This window comes from Corythoichthys intestinalis, chromosome 14 (genome assembly GCF_030265065.1).
Source record: "Corythoichthys intestinalis isolate RoL2023-P3 chromosome 14, ASM3026506v1, whole genome shotgun sequence".
Lineage (NCBI taxonomy): Eukaryota > Metazoa > Chordata > Actinopteri > Syngnathiformes > Syngnathidae > Corythoichthys > Corythoichthys intestinalis.
The window spans coordinates 48,391,554-48,406,315 of NC_080408.1; the positions used below are offsets into that span (position 1 = coordinate 48,391,554).

The 14,762-nt window shown below is 44.2% G+C and overlaps 1 protein-coding gene across 1 annotated transcript in view; it reads left to right on the plus strand.

Moving 5' to 3' along the window:
- dnah9l (dynein, axonemal, heavy polypeptide 9 like) overlaps positions 1–14,762 on the plus strand; it is a 124,111-nt gene that overhangs the window by 92,974 nt on the left and 16,375 nt on the right. The window contains exons 67-77 of the mRNA XM_057857690.1: positions 1,012–1,113; positions 1,197–1,331; positions 1,598–1,771; positions 5,090–5,222; positions 6,449–6,551; positions 6,638–6,760; positions 7,081–7,285; positions 7,387–7,551; positions 10,512–10,652; positions 10,726–10,896; positions 10,956–11,078. Of these exons, the coding sequence (XP_057713673.1) occupies positions 1,012–1,113; positions 1,197–1,331; positions 1,598–1,771; positions 5,090–5,222; positions 6,449–6,551; positions 6,638–6,760; positions 7,081–7,285; positions 7,387–7,551; positions 10,512–10,652; positions 10,726–10,896; positions 10,956–11,078 (1,575 nt within the window). The remainder of the gene's footprint in view (positions 1–1,011; positions 1,114–1,196; positions 1,332–1,597; positions 1,772–5,089; positions 5,223–6,448; positions 6,552–6,637; positions 6,761–7,080; positions 7,286–7,386; positions 7,552–10,511; positions 10,653–10,725; positions 10,897–10,955; positions 11,079–14,762) is intronic.

The window sequence follows — 14,762 nt, forward strand, 5'->3', positions numbered from 1 at the left end:
AGTAAACATTTTTTTTAGTTAATTTGTTTAATATGTTCTCTAATTTGTATCATATATGATACATTCAGAATTACTGTACATGCAGTTCTTGTGCTAAAACAAATACAGTATAACTAAAGTGAGATTTAACATACTAAGGTTTTAAACATTTTTTTTTACTGCAATCAGGTCCAGAAATGCATGTCTAAAATGTGATATATATGGCAATATACTGGACTGTCTCAGAAAATTAGAATACACAATATTCTAATTTTCTGAGACAGTCCTGTATATTGTTCTATGTAAAGGACGTCAGCCAAGGTCGGCCCCCCACATTTTTACCACGCCAAATCTGGTCCCCTTTGCAAAAAGTTTGGACACCCGTGCTTTAAATGGTGGATTAATGTACAGGACTGTCTCAGAAAATTAGAATATTGTGTATTCTAATTTTCTGAGACAGTCCAGTAGTTAATGCGCTATTTGGATTTATTTTGGTTCATTTACCTTTGTTTGGCTAGTTATTTATTTCCTGATAACATAAAGTCAATGTTTGTGTTATCTTCAAAATATATTGTATTTCACTGTGCATAATGTAAGTCATTTTTACTTATTTTTGTTGTTACTTTATATATATATATATATCATCATTGAAAAAATAGAATTTTGAATGTAAATCAATTTCTAGTGCATGCAGTAGGCTAATGCATGTGTAAAACCTGTTCTGTTTTATTTTGTGTTGTATGTATAACACGTTTAATTCTTTGCATGTCTGTGTTTTTTTCTGGCTCCGTAGCGACTTTTATGTCAGGGAGTTCTAGCAAGAAATTCTAGCAACTTTCACTCGCGCTTGGGTTGTCCTTTTACTACAGGTTTACTGACCAACACAGCAAAGCTCCCCATGCAATTTCTCTAGAAACTGCATTTTCTAGGTTCTATTTAAATGTAATTTAAAGTTTTAGTTTAATTGGAAACAATAGCCTTCAGCCTTTTATGGTGCTGACTGCTGAGGCACACTCGTGCTTATCTCAACAGGTATTCTGTGAGGTAGAGATGAAGAGGAAGTGTCTTTCACAAGCCAACGCCGACCTGGCTGAGGCTGCGGAGAAGCTCCATGCCATCAGGAACAGACTGGCGGTGCGTCCCACAACGCATTTGAATCACGCACTCCCTGATTGCAAATCTTTGATGGCAGTCTCTTTTTCATCCACCTTTTTCAGGAGTTGGACAGCAGCCTGGAAGCCCTGACCGAAGAGTATGAGAAAGCTACATCAGAAAAGTTACGTTTTCAGGAAGAAGTCAATCGCACAAACAAGACCATTCAACTCGCCAATCGACTCGTCAAAGGGCTGCAGGTTTCGCGTCCAATAATATTTGAAAATGAAGACTGTTTATTCAATTTTTTAACATAAAAAATGTCTACTTTTTAATTGAAAATATATATATAAGCAAATACTCACAGTTGTAAAAATGAATAACAAAATAGAATTTACTATTATTAGTTACAAGAAAGAGTATTTGAACAATTTAAAGTTGTAAATATCTCCAAATGATGTATCGACTATTGGAATTTAAGGCAACAACAATAATCTTTTGCTGTGTTTTTCATACATTAATTTAGAGTGAAAACGTGCGTTGGGCCCTTTCAGTGGCTGAGTACCACGAACAGGAGGCCACTCTTTGCGGAGATGTTCTCCTTACCGCGGCCTTCATTTCCTACGCTGGCTCCTTCTCCAAAAAGTACCGTAGGGAACTGGTGGAGAACCTGTGGAGACCTTTCCTCCGCAGTCAGAAGGTCTAAAATTTCAATGAATGATCATGTTTTAGTACTGTTATTCATTTGCTTCCAATTCTCCAAACTCCCCCCTTATGATGGAGAAAATTACAGGATCCAAGTTTCCCTTGCCCGGACGCGGGTTACCGGGGCCCCCCCCTGGAGCCAGGCCTGGGGGTGGGGCTCAAAGGCGAGCGTCTGGTGGCCGGGCCTTTTCCCATGGGGTCCGGCCGGGCACAGCCCGAAAAGGCAACATGGGTCCCCCTTCCCATGGGCTCACCTCCTGTGGGAAGGGCCAAAGGGGTCGGGTGCGTAGCAATTTGGGCGGCAGCCAAAGGCGGGGTCCGACCCCCGGCTACAGAAGCTAGCTCTTGGAATGTCACATCTCTGGCGGGGAAGGAGCCCGAGCTGGTGTGTGAGGCAGAGAAGTTCCAACTAGATATAGTTGGACTCTCCTCCACACACAGTTTGGGTTCTGATACCAGTCCTCTCCGAGAGGGGTTGGACCCTCTTCCACTCTCTTCCACGGTGAGAGGCGCCGAGCAGGTGTGGGCATACTTATTGCCCCCAGGCTTGGTGCCTGTACGCTGGGGTTTACCCCAGTAGACAAGAGGGTAGCCTCCCTCCGCCTTCGGGTGGGGGGACGGGTCCTGACTGTTGTTTGTGCTTATGCACCAAACGGCAGTTCAGAGTACCCACCCTTTTTGGAGTCCTTGGAGGGTGTGCTGGAGAGTGCCCCCTCTGGGTACTCCCTTGTTCTGCTGGGGGACTTCAACGCTCATGTGGGCAATGACAGTGAGACCTGGGGGGGCGTGATTGGGAGGAACGGCCCCCCCGATCAGAACCCGAGCGGTGTTCTGTTATTGGACTTCTGTGCTCGTCACGGATTGTCCATAACGAACACCATGTTCAAACATAAGGGTGTCCATATGTGCACTTGGCACCAGGACACCCTAGGCCGCAGTTCGATGATCGACTTTGTGATCGTGTCATCGGACTTGCGGCCGCATGTTTTGGACACTCGGGTGAAAAGAGGGGCGGAGCTGTCAACTGATCACCACCTGGTGGTGTGTTGGCTCCGATGGTGGGGGAAGATGCTGGTCAGACCTGGCAGGCCCAAACGTATTGTGAGGGTCTGCTGGGAACGTCTGGCAGAATCCCCTGTCAGAAAGGGCTTCAACACCCACCTCCGGCAGAACTTCTCCCTTGTCCCGGGGGAGGTGGGGGACATTGAGTCCGAGTGGACCATGTTCCGCACCTCCATTGTTGAGGCGGCCGATCGGAGCTGTGGCCGTAAGGTGGTTGGTGCCTGTCGTGGTGGCAATCCCCGAACCCGCTGGTGGACACCAGTGGTAAGGGATGCCGTCAAGCTGAAGAAGGCGGCCTATCGGGCCTTTTTGGCCTGTGGGACTCCGGAGGCAGCTGACAGGTACCGGCTGGCCAAGCGGACTGCGGCTTCGGCGGTCACCGAGGCAAAAACTCGGACATGGGAGGAGCTCGGCGAGGCCATGGAAAACGACTTCCGGACGGCTTCGAGGAAATTCTGGTCCACCATCCGGCGTCTGAGGAGAGGAAAGCAGTGCACCATTAACACTGTGTATAGTGAAGATGGTGTACTGCTGACCTCGACTCGGGACGTCGTGAGTCGGTGGGGAGAATACTTCGAAGCCCTCCTCAATTCCACCGACACGCCTTCCTTTGAGGAAGCAGAGTCTGGGGACTCTGAGGTGGGCTCTTCAATCTCTGGGGTTGAAGTCACTGAGGCGGTTGGTAAGCTCCTCGGTGGCAAGGCCCCGGGGGTAGATGAGATCCGCCCGGAGTTCCTAAAGGCTCTGGATGTTGTAGGGCTGTCATGGCTGACACGCCTCTACAACATCGCGTGGACATCGGGGACAGTGCCTCTGGATTGGCAGACCGGGGTGGTGGTCCCCCTTTTTAAAAAGGGGGACCGGAGGGTGTGTTCCAATTATAGAGGGATCACACTCCTCAGCCTCCCCGGTAAAGTCTATTCAGGGGTGCTGGAGAGGAGGGTCCGTCGGGAAGTCGAATCTCGGATTCAGGAGGAGCAGTGTGGTTTTCGTCCCGGCCGTGGAACAGTGGACCAGCTCTACACCCTCGGCAGGGTCCTCGAGGGTGCATGGGAGTTCGTCCAACCAGTCTACATGTGTTTTGTGGATTTGGAGAAGGCGTTCGACCGTGTGCCTAGGGGAGTCCTGTGGAGGGTGCTCCGGGAGTACGGGGTACCGAGCCCCTTGGTAAGGGCTGTTCAGTCCCTGTACGACCGGTGTCAGAGTCTGGTCCGCATTGCCGGCAGTAAGTCGAATTCGTTCCTAGTGAGGATTGGACTCCGCCAAGGCTGCCCTTTGTCACCGATTCTGTTCATAATTTTTATGGACAGAATTTCTAGGCACAGCCAAAGCGTTGAGGGTGTCCGGTTTGGTGGCCTCAGCATTGCATCTCTGCTTTTTGCAGACGATGTGGTGCTGTTGGCTTCATCAAGCCATGACCTCCAACTCTCACTGGGGCGGTTTGCAGCTGAGTGTGAAGCGGTTGGGATGAAGATCAGCACCTCCAAATCCGAGACCATGGTCCTCAGCCGGAAAAGGGTGGCATGCCCTCTCCGGGTCGGGGATGAGAGCCTGCCCCAAGTGGAGGAGTTCAAGTATCTTGGGGTCTTGTTCACGAGTGAGGGTAGGAGGGAGCGGGAGATTGATAGGCGGATCAGCGCAGCGTCTGCAGTGATGCGGACTCTGCACCGGTCCGTTGTGGTGAAGAAGGAGCTGAGCCAAAAGGCGAAGCTCTCGATTTATCGGTCGATCTACGTTCCTACCCTCACCTATGGTCACGAGCTGTGGGTCGTGACCGAAAGAACAAGATCACGGATACAAGCGGCCGAAATGAGTTTCCTCCGCAGGGTGTCCGGGCTCTCCCTTAGAGATCGGGTGAGAAGCTCGGTCATCCGGGAAGGGCTTGGTGTCGAGCCGCTACTCCTCCGCGTTGAGAGGAGCCAGTTGAGGTGGCTCGGGCATCTGGTTCGGATGCCTCCTGGACACCTCCCTGGAGAGGTGTTCCGGGCATGTCCCATCGGCAGGAGGCCCCGGGGTCGACCCAGGACACGCTGGAGAGACTATGTCGCTCGGCTGGCCTGGGAACACCTTGGAATCCCGCCGGAGGAGCTGGCTGAAGTGGCTGAGGAGAGGGAAGTCTGGGCTTCCCTGCTGAAGCTGCTGCCCCCGCGACCCGACCCCGGAATAAGCGGAAGATAATGGATGGATGGATGGATGGATTCTCCATTACACTCATTTTTGAACCATTCATTTGTGTTGCTTCCTCCCCAAGATCCCGATTCCCATGACAGCAGATATGGATCCTGTGTGCATGCTAACGGACGATGCCATGGTGGCGCAGTGGAACAACGAAGGCTTGCCAGGAGACAAAATGTCCACCCAGAATGCCGCCATCCACACTAATTGTGAGTGGAGCCAATATTTTGCTATAATAGTCAGCGTGAGCATGCACACGTAGTTCATGCCGGTTTAAATGAATTGGATATGGCAGACAGGGAGGTAATTGTGGGTAACTTGCCGTTGACTTAGGGTAACTTCATGTATATTTTGGGGCATTCTGGGGTCCCTTCAGGTACATTTTGGATAATTTCTTGTTGAATTTAGGACATTTCTGAATCATTTCCTGTTCATTGGTGACTTTCTGGTTATGTACGGCATTTCCAGGTCAATTCTTGTTGATTTTAGGTCATTTCATGTACATTTTAGAGCAGGGGTGCAAGACCCCAAAAATTTGCTCACACAGCATAAAAGAGCAGCAGCTATCGATTACTATAGCATTCTATTAATCAATAAAAAAGCTAGTTCGAATAATCGAGTAATCGGATAAGGAACATTAAAAATTAAAATACCTGAGCTGAGCATCAAACTGAAAAAAAAAACCTAAATAAATGAGGATCTGAGTACAACAAAAGAACAAATAGCTAGCCTACATAGTGAAAGTTGAAATGCTTTTTTTTTTTTTTTACAGTGCTCTTAACAAATGATTTTTAAAAAAGGGTTAAATATACATATAAACTAAACTACGAATGCATTAAAAAAACAAAAGATAGGTTTTTGTTTGAACTAATGTTGGTCTTAACAGGGAGCAGCTGGATTCAGCCATGTGAAATGAGTTATGTCATATTCACTGTTGCCACCAGAGGGAAGTGTATTCACTTAAATCAATAAAACTAAATGTGAACACTATTAAAACAAACCATTAGAACACCACTTAAATCAAGTCCAAGCTCCAACTTCAAAATCAATAGGAATGAATGGGCATGTTTTTGTGGGAGTTGAATGTGTGATTGCAATTGAATGGGGCCATTGAAAATGTTTTTGTCAAATGTTGGTGAATTGTACATTTTTGCCCAAAACTGGCAGTGTACTCAAAATGAAAACTGGGTTCTTCTTAATTCACATTTATCTATTTATATGTGTGTGTGGGGGGGATTGCAGGACATGTGGCCTGTTTAAATTTTAAAGTGTATTTTTGTTTTCCATTAAAAATGTTTTGGGCTTTTTTTTGTTGTTGTTAAAAAAAAAAAACATGTTTTTAGCACACCCATGAAAATGAATGGCAAAATTAAAAGAGAGCCTGCGTTGCGTGAATTTTTGGATCCGTCAAAACTTGTGCTGTGTTCTATTCGAGGTGAACGATGGCCTCTCCTCATTGACCCTCAACTACAAGGAATAAAGTGGATCAAGAGTCGCTACGGCAACAGCCTCAAAGTTGTCAGTCTGAGCCAAAAAGGGTATGTTTGGTCGACTCCTGCTTTTATTTCAGAAAATATATTGTTTTTCACTTCGGGATTACTCAACCTTCCACTGTTTGCTTCAGTTACGTGGATGTGATCGAGCAAGCCGTCGTGGCGGGAAACACAGTACTCATCGAGAACATGGAGGAGACTATTGACCCAGTTCTTGACCCGCTCTTGGGTCGACACACAATCAAGAAGGGAAGGTAACAACTCACTTGACTGGGACTTCATACATTTTTATTTATGCTGCTTTTAACACTGCTTTTGATTTATACATAAAAACATTGGGGGAATACATACAGTATGCTCATGAAAATAATCATTTTAGACATACACAATATATTGAAAAATACACCAAAAAACGGGGCTATTTTTTTTTTTTTGTATTAATATTATTTTTATCTTAATTGTATTGTTTCCCTTCTTGATGATGTAATATTTATTAAATGTAAATTCAGGGATCTTGAGTTTGCCTATCATGCTATAGAAATCACTTTACAGTGTGGTTTATTATGTTATGCAGTTGTGTCAAGGTTGGCGATAAGGAGTGCTTCTTCCATCCTGGCTTCAGACTCATCCTTCACACCAAATTGGCCAACCCTCACTACAAGCCAGAGATTCAGGCTCAGACCACGCTCATTAATTTCACTGTGACCAGGGACGGGCTGGAGGACCAGCTCCTCGCTCAGGTTGTCAACCAGGAGAGGCCTGACCTTGAGAACCTCAAGGTAAAATGCTGTTCTATTTGCTCAATTTAAAAAAAAAAAAAAAAACACCTAACACATTGGTTGATTTACTTACCCGTTCATGCTTTTTCAACTTTCCACAGAGTGAACTTACCAAACAACAGAACTTGTTCAAGATTGAGCTGAAACTTCTGGAGGACGAGCTGCTGACCAGGCTGTCTGCAGCAGAGAGTAACTTTTTGGGGGACGATTTGCTGGTGGAGAAGCTGGAGAGCACCAAGCACACTGCTGCTGAAATTCAGATGAAGGTCATTTATAGGAACTTTTTTCAATGAGGAATTCAATCATTTCTTGAATTTCCATTTGGGTTGTTCAGCGGAAGATAACTTTTCCACAAGTGTGTGTTGATAGAACCTGCTTCTGCATTGACAAAGGCGAAAACTCGTGAAAATTTAACTGATTTACATTACTTGTACTAGCACCTCTTTGTGTTAGGTCTGACAGTTGTTTTAAACTCATTTTTGGGTGCTGAATCTAAAACCGATCTCAGTATTTTTCTATCTTGTCAATTTTTGGAACTACAGGTTCCCTGTTTTCTTAACCCTTTCATGCAAAATGTATGACTTCTTTTTGTTACGCTTACAAGGTACTCATTTAACTTATTGGCTGCCACTGACGATGCTAGTTGTCCAATCCGTTTTGACTGGACGTCTGGCACCATCAATGGCAGCCCATTGATTAAATAATGTATTGAATTAATTGATCTTTAAATAACATTGTATTCCTTTATAAATATATTTATAATTATATAGAAAATAAAACAAAGAAAATCAAAATATTACTAATGCTTTAAAGCTTTAAAAAAAAAAAAGAAAAATAATTATACAATGATAGTACAATACAATAATACAATTTTTAAAATAAAAATACTATATTACTATTATTTCAGGTTTTTTTTTTTTTTTTAATCTAACTTTCTTGCTGTTTTTAATCACTTGCCCTAGAAAAGGTTAAAAGTCTTAAGTGTCAAAATATTTTTTTCAATAACCAGAAATATAATATACAATTTGTAAATTTATTTATAGTTATGAAAAAAATAATATAAAAAAATACAGTAATGAATACCGGTAATCATTTTAAAAAATTTATACTATAATAAGAGGTGAGAGGAGCCATCAGGCTGAAGGAGGCCTACAGGGCATGTTTGGCCTGTGGGTCTCCTGAGACAGCTGACTGGTACCAGTGGGCGAGGCAAAAACTCAGACGTGGGAGGGGTTCGGTGAGACTATGGAGGAAGACTATCGATCAGCTCCAATACGGTTCTGGCAATTTGTCCGGCGCCTCAGGGGGGAAGGCGGCAACTCGTTCACCCTGTTTACAGCGAGGCGGGGAGCTACTGACCTCAACTGGGGACATTGTCGGGCGGTGGAAGGACTACTTTGAGGAAGTCCTTAATCTCACTATGGGGGAAACAGAGGCCTGGGTTCAGATGGTTTAATCACTGGGGCAGAAGTCGCTGAGGTAGGGAAACTACTCCGTGGCGGCGGAGCTCCAGGAAATGAGTCTGCCCTGGGTATCTCAAGGCCCTGGATGTTGTAGGGCTGTCTTGGCTGACGCGCCTGTGCAACATTGCGTGGTCATCGGTGGCAGAACCTTTGGAGTGGCAAATCGGGGTGTTGGTCCCTATCTTTAAAAAACGCGACCAGAGGGTATGCTCCAGCTGTAAATGGATCACACTCCTCAGCGTCCCCAAGAAACTCTACACCATGGTACTGGAAAGGAGGGTCCAGTTGATAGTTGAACTTCACATCGAGGAGGAAGAATGTGGTTTCTATCCTGACCGTGGAACCACAGACCGGCTCTTTACCCTAGGGGTAGGGTGCTCGAAGGGCATGGGAATTTGTCAATTCAGTCCCCATATGTTTTGTGGATTTGGAGAAGTCTTATGACCATGTCCCCAGGCGCATCCTGTGTGCAGTCCCTGTACCCAGGAGCAGATGAGTCTGGTTGGCGTACCCAGCAGCAAGCTGGACCTGTTCCCAGTGAGGGTTGGACTTGCCCTTTGTCACCTGTTCTGTTTGTGAGTTTCATGGACAGATTTTCAAGGTGCAGCCGTGTGGTGGAGGGGTTCGAGTTTGGTGGTAGGAGGATCTCATCTCTGATTTTTGCGGAGAGTGTGGTTCTTTTAGCTCAATTGTACAACGACCTCCAGCTCTGGCTGGGATGGTTCAAAGCCAAGTGTAAAGCGGCTGAGATGAAGCTCAGCACCTCCAAGTCTGAGTCTATGACCGAAAAGGGGAAGATTGCTCGCTCCAGGTAGCGGGTGAGTGCCTACCCCAGGTGGAGGAGTTCAAGATTCTTGGGGTCTTGTTCATGAGTGAAGGTAGGTCAGAGCGTGATATTGACCGGCAGATTTGGGCGGCGTCCACAGTGTTGCAGGCGCTTAAACAGTCATTCGTGTTTAGGAGGGAGCTGAGCCGCAATGCGAAGCTCTCAATTTATCGATCCACGTTCCTACCGTTGACCTATGCCATGAACTTCTGGTCATTACAAAAAGAAAATGATCGCGGATACAACCAGCTGAAATGAGTTTCCTTCGCAGAGTGGCCGAGCTCAGCTTTAGAGATAGGGTGAGGAGCTCGGTCATCTGGGAGGGACTTGGGGTAGAGCCACTGCTCTTCCATGTCGAGAGGAGCCATCTGAGGAGGAATGAACATGCCCCCTGGATGCCTCCCTCAGGAGGTGTTTCAGGCATGTCCGACTGGGAGGAGACCACGGGGCTGACCCAGGACATGCTGGAGAGATAATATCGCTTGGCTGGCCTGTCTTGCGATTCTCCCAGACGAGCTGCTAGAAGTGTCTGGGGAGGGGGCTATCTGGGCCTCTTTGCTGAGGCTGCAGCGCCTGCGACCCAGATTCAGATAAGTGGGAGACAACGATGAAACTATAATAATAATTGCTAATATTTAAGTTTTTTTAAATGACCAAAAATGGTCGCATGCTCTTCATAGGGTTAACGGTCCTAAGTGTTGACTTTTGAATCGCTGTCCACTGAGGTTACCACTGTCCCTAACATGATTTTATAAATAAATATCTATATACAGTATATATGAAAAATATTGTTTATTTGCTACGTTGGTTTAATTCATTCAGTGCCATTAACGATGATAGACGCCCAATCACGTTTACCACATTTAAATGAGTTTATCACAAGTAGACGTCAATGACACTGAACCATAATCATTCACTCCAAGCCCTTCCTTTCCAGGTTCTGGAAGCTAAAGTCAACGAGTTGAAAATAAATGAAGCCAGGGAACATTACCGTCCGGTCGCCGTCAGAGCTTCCCTTCTTTACTTCATCATGAATGACCTCAACAAGATCAACCCCATGTATCAGTTCAGCCTCAAGGTACGAGTGCATGCCTGAGAAACGTTTAATCCCAATTGTTGAGAGCTAACAATAACCTTCCTCCGCCCTTAAGGCATTCAACGTGATCTTCCACAAAGCGGTAGAGATGGCAGAAGCCTGCGAGGACGTGACCAGCAGAGTGAAAACGCTCATAGATTGCGTCACCTACTCCACCTTCAATTACATCAGCAGGGGGCTCTTCGAGAGGGACAAGCTCACCTTCACCGCACAACTGGCCTTTCAGGTGTGTGTTTGTTTGTCAAAGTGCATCAGCGTTGACAATAACTTACTATCTTGCTCTAGTTGCTTCTGATGAGTAAGGAGATCAACGTACGGGAACTCGACTTCCTGTTACGCTTCAATATCGACCACTCTTATGTCAGCCCTCTGGATTTTCTCTCCAACTCTGCATGGAGTGCCATCAAGGTACAAAGATGCTGTCGCATTGCTTATTAAAAATGTATCGAAAAATGACTGAGGAAGCTGAAGAAAGTCCAAAGGTTTCCCTATGTACTGTTGTTGAAGTTTAGATATAGAAACTTTAAAAAAAAAAAAAAAAAAAAAAAAAAAAAAAAAAAAAGTAAAGTTTTTCCTTTTTAATGAACCTACCACATCTCACAAACTATATGAAACGATTTACATGGATGTCCAGTGGTACCTCATCACGTTTTACATGTAAATTCGTTCCAAGCTCTCTAAAACATTACATCAAATTTGCTGGCATGTCGTCTGATTGCCTTTCTTTATTTGTAATCCTTTGACGCTCCCTGGTGGCGCTTGAATGTAACTAGTTTGTTAGGTTCCAGCTCATTCTACAGATGTTATCGCGTGACTAATTGAGCTCATAGCAAACACGGAGTGCCAAAACACGAGTTAACTTCAGCAGTCATTGCTTGCTATTTCATCTTGCCTTTTGTTCCTTGATAAAGCATCACTTGTAAGTTATATTCTTATTTTGTTTCATATAAGTGAGCGTTGTCTATATTTAGTTTGTTTACATTTATATTAAACGTAGTAACATTATTGTGTTGCCGCTTTCAGTACGTATTATCTTTCATGTTATGAATAATTTTTCGTAAAATGAAGTGGGAAAAAAAACATCATAAAATGGATTTTTCGTGTATCGAAGCTTTTGTATCAAGTTACCAACACATCTTTTCAAGTCAAATTTAGTGTCAAATATGCAAGAGAACAAAATAGCAAAGGACAAAAAAGCACGAGTGTGTGCCAGCCAGGGGTCGCGTTAACCGAATATTTTCCGTCGTTGACTGATTTTTTTAAAACGGTGACGGAAAAAACTGAAGTCCATCTGTCATTTTGACAGGTTGCAATTCACACTCCAGACCACAGGGTGGCGAGTGAGCATATTAATTAGCTATTGTCTCTCTTGATGCATGACGTCGTTGGCCTTACTCTGAAAAATATCAAGGCAACTGAGTGTCCGAAGTTTCTTCAAAAAGCCCCAAAACGACAATGGTGTTGATAAAAGAGGTGAAAAAACAGGGACAGCACGAGCGGGCACGCAATTCAAGTCCATGCGCACCAGGAGGAAGGTGTAAGACTCCGTTCAGGCCACAGCAGGTGAACTGTTAATTTCACTGTTCCATATGTAGCCTACCTACTGGGGCCACAGTAAGCTGTTTTTGTCACTGCGGAGAAAAAGTTACATATTCATCTGCTTGATGTGTGATGGCACGGTGTGGATTCTCTGTTAAGCTTGTTCGGACAGAATATTAATTTAAAAAAATGAATGAAAACTAAATACTATTGAATATGTTGAAGCGGTATGCAATTTTAAGACTCTTGTTAGCTCGAATTGCTGTGTCCAGCCGCTGTAGCTCTGCTGCTTTCTGTGAACTCTCTATTCAGGCCGGAACGCGCGCGACTCTTAAGTGTCTCTGTCACGTGACTGTGTCGTAGCCTGTAACGAGCTCGGCCAAATGGACACACAAGTACGGAAGGTGAATTATGCCAAACAAAGGGTCACCACAATGTCATTATCATCATTTTAAAAATTTAAGTGATGGGTAAAAATAGATTATGACCGGATTTTTATCACCGTCAGTCAAAATGACAGACAACGAAAAAGTCTAGCGCAACCTCTGCTGCAAGCACACTTAACTCATTCACTCCCAGCCATTTTCACCGGAGCAAGGCCCTTCGCTCCCGGCCGTTTTACTGGATTTTGACTGATTTTGCAAGGCCCACAGAAAATTTTGTTCTATTGCTATATAAACATGTAACCCACCGAAAGAAATATTAGACTTATTTCTTATCTTATTTCAGCAGAAATATATTTTTCCATTCTTTAGAAATCAGCATTAGAAAATAGGTTAGTTTGAGCATTTTTCCAATTTCTGATGAAAAAAACTGAGAAATTGAGCTTTTTGTGAACGCATACATTTCAAACATAACTTTGACTTTAACACAGCTATTTTTTGCTTTAGTTACTTCCCAAATATCGGAATAATGTTTTCCTTTTACAAAAAAACAGAAACCACGAGACAATAGAGCTTTTGATAGCAAAATAACAATTTATTTAAACATACTGTAACTAACTGAAAGATAACGTTGTGTTGGCCGCGACAGCGGGTTAAACTTTTCCCTCATCGCCGCCTGTTTCAAAAAGATGAATTTTTTTTTGTCTCTGCGGGCTCTGCTCACGAGCAGCACGGACTGTACGGCATCTAGTGGTCCCGGTCGTTCTGCTCGGTCGTCCAGCGCCTGGCATCCCGAGCGTTCTACCGGTTGTTCTGCTCGGTCGTCCGCTGCCTGTCATCATTCGGTCGCCTTCCGCCCTCCCCCCGGCTTTGCAGCTCGGCCGTTGGTTGCCATTGAATAGGGTTGCGGGTCTTACCAAATGCGCTACTGGCCTCCAGTGGCCAGTTTTATTGCTTTAAAATGGGTTTTGAGCTTTGTGCATTCTATCTGAAATACATGGGAACCTATAGATGCCGATTGTGGGAAAAAAAAAAACGCAAAAGACGTATAAATACGTTTTTGGGACACTGAAGCAATTAAAAATAAAATATATTTATATGTTCTTGGGAGCAAATGAGTTAACAGGCTGAACGCTGTGCACGCATGCCCTTAACTCACGACCAAAGGCACATTACCGATACAAAGAAATAAAAAATCGGACTCTGAGGATCAATAGATACTGGCCGATGCCTCGTAGCTACCATGTTTCAAGACAATCGAATAATGAATGAATGAAAGATAAGTATGACTTCAGTGTCAGTGTCGACAAGAACAACAACAACCTGCGATTAAGGGGGATTACTATTGTATATACGACATAGAGTCCAAGAATATGTCAATCCCTTGCATGTTCACAAGTCACTATTTTAAAATAACGCCGTGAAGTTGACCCCCATCAGACGCAAATTTATAGAAAAATTATGTCATTCGTTTGTGCTAGGTCTGTGCATATTTGTGCTGTTAATATTTTTGTTTTTGAGATATTGAGATGTTAATTTCAAATGATGACATCACGGAGCCCACATTTATTGCAAAATGGACCCGAAATGATGCCATTCGTTTACGCTACGTTAGTGCTGCAAAAAAATATTTGTTCTGTAAACGTTTTATAGATATTGAGACATTAATTTCGAGTGATGAGGTGACTTGCTGCCTCCTATTTACTCTAAGGTGTGTCATTCATTTGTGCTAAGTTTGCATGAGTTGTTGGGACAGTCCTCTGTTATTGAGAGTTGGTACACATCGTTAGCCGTGACAGAGGGTGATTGACGTGTTAATTCAAAATTTATATCTTAATGTCTGTAAAACGATAGCAGCACAAACGTAAACTTTTACAGCACAAATGAGCACAAGTGTAGCATACACAAATGGCACCATTTATAGTCATTTCCAATCAAAAGGGGGGCTGGTTGACCTCAGAGCTGTAAATATCTTAAAAACGATAGCAGCAAAAATGAAACGTTTTAACGCACAAACGTGGCACAAACGATTGACATCATTTTTATATAAATTTGTGTCTAATGGCGGGCCTACTTCACAAAGGTTTTGAAATTTTATTGCCACTTTTTTGCTAAAAACAAAGCATTTTTATTTTTTTTGTGTCATGGGAGTATTTTGAAGTGATAACTG